This window comes from Oratosquilla oratoria, chromosome 11 (genome assembly GCF_046742065.1).
Source record: "Oratosquilla oratoria isolate Oo_2021 chromosome 11, ASM4674206v1, whole genome shotgun sequence".
In the NCBI taxonomy this organism is placed as follows: domain Eukaryota; kingdom Metazoa; phylum Arthropoda; class Malacostraca; order Stomatopoda; family Squillidae; genus Oratosquilla; species Oratosquilla oratoria.
Genome location: NC_134787.1, coordinates 64,310,516 through 64,319,911, shown reverse-complemented (window position 1 = coordinate 64,319,911; position 9,396 = coordinate 64,310,516). Strand labels below are relative to the sequence as shown.

The following is a 9,396-nucleotide window of genomic DNA, read 5'->3' as shown; positions in this document are numbered from 1 at the left end:
AATGCGACACACTGTTTGTTTATATAATGCCTCTGTTTTAATGACCTGTGGGTTAAGAATACTAGCTCTCCCATTATATCGGTGCATATCACTGGGTCCACATATACTGTGATTGCACATTTCATAAAAGTCCGTTTGAAAGTGGCAGTACGACGTCTCGCTTGTTACAGCTTTTTCAAGTAATAGACGAAAATAAACATCGACAAAACGCCAAAAAATAAAGCCGACGTTTATCGGATTCCGTGTTCGGGGATGTGAAAAATCCTACATTGAGGAAACATCACGCGATTTAAAAACCCGGATACGAGCTTACCGATACGATGTCCGCCATATCATCACCAACGCGTGTGATGCACATAGGAACAGCAGCAACCACTTGATGGACTGGGAAGATGCAGAACTTCTAGTACATGAACCCGACAAGATCAGTAGAAAATGTTTGGAAGCAGCCATCATACAAGGAAGTAACACAATTGAACAAAACAAGGGCATGTTCAATATCTCACCCCACCTAATTCTTTTAATACCCATTGCCGGGCGCGCCCTTGCATGTTGTCCACACGCCTGAATTGATGTCAGTAGCGTGTGGAGTGCGGTACGACAAGCATGGCGCCTAGCATTTTCAAGAAGATATTGTACACCGTGATAATTGCTTTGTGTCTAAAGAATAAGAAACGAATATGGTATAAAGATTGGCTGCTGTGGGCTCACGACATTAACTTGCGTTTGGCAGGGTCGAAGCTCCAGCTATCGGGCCTTAGTGATTTCGCTCGACGAGTACTCGGGCAACTTGACCGTTTGCCCGTCAAATATGCCCGTTAACGGGCATGCCCGCCAATCAGGCCCGCTCGTCTGGTCAGGCCTTTAAACAACGAAACTCACATCACTTATTTGAGTGAGATCAAGTTCCTAGAGTAAGTCGTGTTCAGATTCAGGTCACGTGAGCCCAAACGTATAATGTTATGGAGTTATATTGAAATATTATCACGGTGGCCACCTGGCCTATCCCCCCCCCCTTCCAAATCTTGTGACCAGATAAAACAACTAGACCAAAATCTAAGTAATGTTGGTCATTGTGATTTGTGAAAATATTGATATGTAAGTAACGGCGCTGTGGCAATGTCATACACACACCAGTAAAGTAGTTTTGTTGGACGATTTATAAGGATGGATATCAAGATGTAAAATTTGTCATCTTATTGTATATTAATTGAAACGATAATGCATTCTTAAATTCAATGCTCAAGGTGTAGCAGAAATTGAGGCTACTTTTATCTTATTGCTGTCACTTCTGTGTCAATCATGCATTTTTTAAGGGATGTGGCTCATGAAAATTATGTTTTGAGACAAAACTACCAGCCATGTCTTTGTCGTAATTTAAATGATACTGATACCATAGGAGACAGAATGTATAGACATGGAAATTATGTTGGTAAACGGATCATACGAGCTTATGTATTAAGTCAAGTAATACATATGATTACATTCATGATAGAGTGGCCAGTACAGTTTCCAGTGTAATTGTAATTTCCCCATTTTTAATTTTTTTTTTTTTTTTTTTTTTTTTTTTTTTTTTTTTGCAAAATTAATGGATTTTGTATCACTAGTAGTATCACCTTAATTGATTTGATAGTTCTAATAGTGGATTTATACACAATGTATAAGGTTTATTGTTTGAGGTCCCCTCCTATATAAGTAGGTCATAGAGTTAGTGGAACGCTACTTGGTATATACAAAATATGAATAATATTATTAAATAGATAAAAATAAAGAATATTGTTTACTACAACGCCTAAACTCATATTTTACCGGCCATGATAACTTAATCATTCATTTGCTCTTTTATTTGTTTCTGGGGTCGTGACTCGAACCAAAGCCCAGACAGTTCCTGGTCCACTCCCAAACCCACTGCGACACGGAGCAACATATCAAAAATTCACCGACCACATGAAACTCACTAGGAGGGGCACGACTGTGCTACAATCCCAACCTCAACTGCACATGAAATATCATAAGATAACTGCGTTTGACTGGAATAATTTTGACTTAATTGGTGTGTGCCATGTCTTTTTATGTTTAAATTATGACTAGGTAAATATAAAGTAATTATTAACTTGATAGTAAGTGTATTAAAACAGTCATACATATCCTTTGCATAGACACGATAGGGAAAAAACAAGATAAAAGAAAATAATTATAAAGATAAAAAGGCATAGCACATTTTAAGTGAATAATCTTTTATTCAATTGATAAGTGCTATGTCTGTTATTTTCATACTTTGTTTTAGCTTATTATTGGTATCGTTTTCCATCGTATCTATATCATTGAAAGTGTAAAGGCAGGCAGGAAACCAAATTTGGTAATTTCATACACCTTGATTTACAAGACAGTATACACATGTACGGTCTTTCACCCAATGTATTTTGTGTGTGCGTGTGAAAAATCAAACAACAATCACAGATTTTAGAATCACCTTATAATAGATATTTTGAATGTCTAATTCTATGAATGTTCGGTAGAGTATCATCACTAAGAACACTGAAGTACATACAGTATGTAAGCAAAAATTCCATATTCTCATCCGCTTCATTCATAAAGGTAACATACTGACAAGAACGAAAAAGTTAACTGGAAGGCCCCTCACGATACCACTTATGTCAGTACCCAAAGGAGATTTGAAAATATATCTTGGAGTTGTAGTAATATTTGAATCTCCATCGGCTTTTGGCACTTAAGGATTTTTTTTCCAGGGAAAAAATAACGGCCCCTCAATATTGTTCTCGCGACGAATAAATTAAGACAGGTCATCCCTTAATAAAACATGTGTTTCAGTTTTCTGTATCAAATCGCATATTAGGTTTTGAGAGACCGGGATAAAACTATGTCAATTTGTATTGACGCTTATGTAACAACTGGCAAGAATATTTAAGATTCTTGGGACGTATATGGGATCCAGAAGTGTCATCGAATTTGAAAGTACAGCAGTTATACAGGTAATTAGCAAACGCTCGTCAGTTGTTTGCATGTACTCATTGTGTCAGAGGTTATATTTCGTATGTTCCTTGGTTAATATTGCCTGGCTTTATGGTGTTCCGGTCGCTATTGGCCACTGCCAATTTCGGAAACTGAATAAAGGCTTGCCAATAGGCTCATGTAATGCTTATATTTTCACATGCTAGGCATACAACGACCAAATACAAAGCTACAAATTAGCGAACGCGTCCTAATTCAACTGTATTCTCGTTTTATAGGGGTTACATATAATATTTGTAGCTAGGTCAATATGAAAATGGAATTCCTGATATTTGAGCTGAAGTAGTTCTCATGGGATGGAAAAAGTCGCTATGAGTATAATGCAATTTGATTTATCCATCTAGCTGTCCTAGTTCTCGAGATATTGCATTTTGAATGGAATTAAATCGGGCCTATTTTGTCCGAGGAAATCGGGCCGAAACGTGCGGTCTGACTGATCGCCGATCAAACGTAAACAATGACGGTTTTTACTGACAGGCACAATTTTATATAAAAAATTAGCATATGGTTGCATTATTTGACCTATTTTCTATAAGATGTGTGATTTCCATGTAATTTGATCATATAATTACGTTTTTATCCTCTGCAAAATTACCCACCACAGCTACGAATACCGTAAAATTACATGAAAATCACACATTTTAAAGAAAATAATTTGAATAATTCAATTATATGCAAGGTATTACGCTAATAACCCAATAGTAACTAACTTAATAGTGTAGTTTGATCCATACCACCAGTGATCATAGATAGCGGGCAGGACGAATCGTAGCTGTGGTCCGTAATATTACGGAGGATGAAAACGTAACTTCTCTTCGATCAAATTACATGAAAATCACACATTTTAAAGGAAATATTTAAAATAATTCAACTATAAGTCTATTACACTAATAACATAATAGTAAGAGACTTAATAGAGTGAAGTTTGGTCCATATCACCAGTGAAAGATAAGATGGCGGGATGGATGTTGATGTTGTTATCCGATAATCCGACCCGATAGAAAAAAAAAACTAATTTTAACAACCAATTTCTCAGCTCTACCGTAACATACTGACTTTATTTTGGTATTAGAATAATCCACGATACTAGTAGTTTTGGTTAATTATGGTCAGTTGCCCGCACAATAAATTTGTTAGCTCATTTTTTACGTTGAAACATATACCAATTTTTTATATACTGCTGAATGCAGGCCGCCATGTTTATCTAATGTTTTTATTGACCGACATGTAACTGATGATGTGAATGTTTGAAATTTATTACGATCGTAGTAAATACACTCACGCAACATTTTTATTAATTAAATTTCCCGCGGTATGTAAATTTGGCCGTTTGAACGGCGTGCGCATAAAATGACGCGCTATTGTGCTCGTCATCGACGGTGGCGCCTCTGGTGGTGTTTGACCTACCTAATATTTGTGCATGAACTACTCCAAATACAATGAAAGCCTTGTCCCACAATAGGAAACAGCTTTCTAAAATATAATCACGTACATTATATTGGAAGGTTTCATAAATAGTTTGATTAAACATAAATCTAAATTGAAACATCTTACTAAAATTATTCTCTAATTTACGAGTAAGATGGCCATCAAAATTTCACACAAATTCAAGTAGCTTATTTGAAGAACTTGTCCAACCATAACGCATTGAGCAATTCCACCTGCTTGTGTTGGTAAGGTGTGTGTGTGTGATGGGGTGGTGGGGGGCGTGAGTCTAACCTAACCCCACATAGATAAAGGTGATGGCAAGTAAGGATAGGTTGATAGAGTAATTTACTTATCATTCAAGGATGTCATAAATCAATATTTCATAGTTTTAATGGATTTTGGTTTTATTTCTACCAAAATTGATTCGAAGGAGTGTCCCTTGGAGAAGATATCAGCAGCAGCAATCAACTTCAGATTCACATGAACCATATGTTCAAACATTGTTATCTTACATCCTTGAATAGTTGATGGGTTGTGGACTTCTGTGGAAATTTTACCCATGAGGAGGAAGGTGAGGCATAGAGTTTGAACCCACAACTACACAAATACCATACTAACTTATTTCCAATTTCTCAAATGTAACAATGGATAGTACCTCTGCAATTTGTTATATCAATCTGGTTGATTACATTTTGTTAAAACATCACATTTGTACCAATTAACAGTGCATCTTAAATGATGTGACTTGCATAATTTAATGATTCTTCCTAGAATAAGTCATGTTTAAATTCTGGTCATGTGAGCCCAAGCATAGAATACTATGCATTACATTTAAATACAACCACTGTGGCCAGCTAGCCCATTCCCACCTTCCTTAATTTATAAACAGGTGAAAAAGCTAGAACAAATTTTAAGTCACTCTGGTCGTGCTGATGTTAATATGCATTGGATCATTTTTAAGCGCATTTCCAATTTAAAAAAATGGAATGCAGCATATCAAATCACCATATCTTTTAGTATTTCTGCTTATTTTATGTTACAAAGGATCTATTTGGTACAAAAGAACTTGTGCATGAAATTATTTGTGTAGAAAACATCCACACTTCTGTTATTACACAACCTAAAAAAGTTGGATGTAGAATTTACAAAAAAAATTTCCAGGACAAAGGCAACCATCATTATTTCTTTGGAAGAACTATCACCAGATTCCATATATTTATCATACGACAAAGAGGATCCGGTGTGACATCTGCAACTCAGTCCTCTCACAAATAATTTTAGATATCTCATTATTAATCAAACAATGGGACAGATGCATTGAGGCTTTCTGAAAATATGGTGACCTCAAACATCATGTAGTGACTTACACTGGGGAGAAGCCATTTCAGTGTGATCTGTGTGATGCAACTTTCTTACAAAAGAGTAGCCTCAAAAGTTGTGTAGTCACTCACATCGGTGAGAAGCTATTCCAGTGTGATCTGTGTGCTTTTTCAGCAGTCATCCCAAACATCATATGGTTACCCACTACTGAAAGAAGTCATTCCAGTGTGATTTGTGCGATTTTGCATTCTCACAAAAGTGTGATCTCCTACAGGATACGATGGCCCATACTCGTGAGAGGCCTTTTAAGTGCGACCTATGTGATTCAGCTTTCACATTAAAGAAAAGTCTTAAATGCCATATACTAACCCACACAGGAGAGAAGCCTTTTCAGTGTGACCTGTGCGATTCTGCTTTCTTGCGAAAGGCTGATTTAAAAAATCATATAATGACTCATACGCGTGAGAGGCCTTTCCAATGTGAATTGTGTGATGCAGCCTTCTCACGAAAGAGTCATCTTGGAAGTCATGTGCTTACCCACACTGGAGAAAAGCCTTTCCAGTGTGACCTGTGCAATTCAGCTTTTTCAATAAAGTGTAATCTGAAAGCTCACATGCTGACCCACACAGGAGAGAAGCCTTTCCAGTGTAACCTGTGCGATGCAGCTTTCTCACAAAAAGGTCATCTCAAATATCACGTGATGATTCACACAGGAGAGAAGCCTTTTCAGTGTGACCTGTGCGATTCTGCTTTCTCACGAAAGGATAATCTCAAAAACCATATTAAGATCCATACTCATGAGAAGCCTTTCAGGTGCGACGTCTGCGATTCAGTTTTTACATTAAAGAGTGGTCTTAAATATCACATGCTTACCCACACAGGAGAGAAGCCTTTTCAGTGTGACCTGTGCAATGCAGCTTTCTCACTAAAGGGTAGTCTCAAAGCTCACATTGTGACCCACACAGGATATAAGCCTTTCCAGTGTGACCTTTGTGATGCAGCTTTCTCTCAAAACTGTCACCTCAAATATCACATGGTGATTCACACAGGAGAGAATCCTTTTCATTGTGACCTATGTGATTCTGCTTTCTCACGAAAGGGTGATCTCAAACAACATATGATGACACATACTCGTGAGAGGCCTTTTCAATGTGACCTGTGTGATGCAGCTTTCTCAAAAAAGATTTATCTGAAATACCATGTAATAACTCACACTGGAGAGAATCCGTTTCAATGTGACCAGTGCAATGCAACTTTCACACGAAACGGTAGTCTCAAACGTCACATGGTGACTCACACTGGAAATAAACCATTCCAATGTGAGATGTGTGTTGCAGCCTTCTCACAAAAAAGTAGTCTCAGAAATCACATGCTTACCCACACAGGAGAGAAGCTTTTCCAGTGTGATATATGCAATGCAGCTTTCTCAAGAAAGAGTCATCTAAAAAATCATATGATGACTCACACAGGAGAAAAGCCTTTCCAGTGTGACCTGTGCAATGCAGCTTTCTCAAGAAAGAGTATTCTTAAATGTCACATACTCACCCACACTGGAGTAGCTGTTCCTGTATAACATGTGCAATGGAATTTTCCCACAAAATACAAGTCTCAAATGCCACATGGTGACTCACACTGAAAAGAAACCATTCCAGTGTGAAATGTGTGTGATGCAGCCTGTCTTTGGATATACAGAGTGGAAAGTCAGTGAAGAAACCACTAAGTTTGACTTTGTGACGAACCACCAAATCATAAAATATCATTTTGTATTTAGAATGATTATGCATACCCTTTTATCACCCACAACACCACAGACTAGGTGGATGTATAAATAAACAAAGTCTGCTGAGAACTGGTGATAGTGACATTGATTCTATCTAGAGATATAAATCCCAACCCAGGCCCACCCAATTTTCCATGTGTTGTCTGCAAAAAGGACATTAGAGCTAATAGCCATGCCATCAAATGTGACCTCTGCTTTGAATGAACTCACACAAGGTGCAGTGATGTAAGTAGGGAGGAGCATGATGCCAGTGATGTGATATCATTCACATTTACAGGATGTATGGCAAGTCAGTTACAACAGCTGGAACCTGGTGACATCCACGAAGACGTCCCATCACCCGTTTGGGAATCAACTCTTCCTACACATGGAAACAGAGCCCACAACAAGTCACACTATAGAAATGACACCATCCCCCACGAGTTTGAGTATTTCAAAATACTGGGTCTTCTTTTTGTACACTTGACCAAGAGAAGTATACTCCCAAAATTAGATGAACTTTGTATCATCACGAGACATTCCAATGCAGTGGTCATTGGGTCACCAAAACCTGGTTGGATGGCTCGATAGAGGATACCAAGGTGGAGATACCAGGTTACATTGTGCATCTTAAAGACAGACAACGTTCTGGTGATGGTGTATGCATGTTCATTTGTAGAGACCTGGCCTTCAACCCATGTGCTGAGGTCATGAATAACATTAACACAGAAACAGTGTGGATTGAACTTCTGCCAATATCTCGCCTGTTACTGACTGCAGTATGCTATAGACTACCAAAACAAATGGACTTTTATGATTGTCTGGAGAGTGCCTGTAACAGTGATCTCAACAAGTAGAGTATGAAACCATAATCTTCGGTGATTTCAATACCAATACTTTAAAGTTAGAAATTCCTTTGATCAAAGTATTACATAACTTTATGGATGTAAATGGGCTAGTCAATTGATTAATGTATGTACCAGGTTATCTAGAACCAGTAGTTCCATCTTAGATTCAGTTATGGTATCCAATCCTAGCAAAATTTGTCAGCATGGTGTGATAAAAGTAGAGATTAGTGATAATTTGCTTGTTTATTGTTCAAGAAAATGGAAAAGATGTATTGTTAATGAGCATATTACTGTGGAAGCATGCTCACTGAAGAATTACCCTAAAGAAGATTGTGTTTACAAGCTTGAAAATGTTAGCTGATCACATATTGTGAATTGTAATAAGTGGATGTAGCCTGGAATGGTTTTAAGGGAACTGTTATAGATGTTAGTGATTGAATAGCTCCTCTTAGAATTTCTAGGATCAAACAAAAGACTGAGCCATGTATGTCTATCGAGATTTTGGATTTGATAGGTCTAAAAACAAATCTGATCATAAGAAATTCCTGCATTTTAGGAGTGAGATTAAACATTTAAAGAACAATGCAAAACAAAAATCAGAAAAAAAAAATATATGACAAACCTTAAAAGAGTTGGGTAATCTGGTGTGTTAATAATCTATAGTGGCAAATCACTTCAATGAAATCTTCACCATAGCTTTTAATCTGGTTGAAGCACTTTCAAATAGTTTAGGTAAATATGGATTTCATTTTGTTAAAGCCTTTTTAGTAAACTCAACATCAGTGAAAGAATGTTTAGTTCAGTTCATGTTTCCCATGATGAGGGGGGTCAATATTTTAGAAGACTTGAGTCCTAGTAATGTTATGGGTACAGACATACCAGCACATTTTGTGAAGGACGGTCCCTGTATAAATGCCCATCCTATAAAACATCTTTTAAATCGTTTAATCAGTTCAGGTATAGTACCAGATAACATAAAATTAGCCAGTGGTGTCACTACATAAAAAA

The 9,396-nt window shown here is 37.2% G+C and overlaps 1 protein-coding gene across 1 annotated transcript; it reads left to right on the top strand.

Annotated features, from left to right (window-relative positions):
* Positions 1 to 1,598: 1,598 nt before the first annotated feature.
* LOC143029885 (uncharacterized) lies at positions 1,599 to 8,901 on the top strand. The gene is made up of 2 exons (XM_076193054.1): positions 1,599 to 2,993; positions 5,623 to 8,901. Exon 2 carries the CDS (start codon positions 6,062 to 6,064, stop codon positions 7,352 to 7,354), a length of 1,293 nt encoding a protein of 430 aa, XP_076049169.1. The 5' UTR covers positions 1,599 to 2,993; positions 5,623 to 6,061; the 3' UTR covers positions 7,355 to 8,901.
* Positions 8,902 to 9,396: the final 495 nt, after the last annotated feature.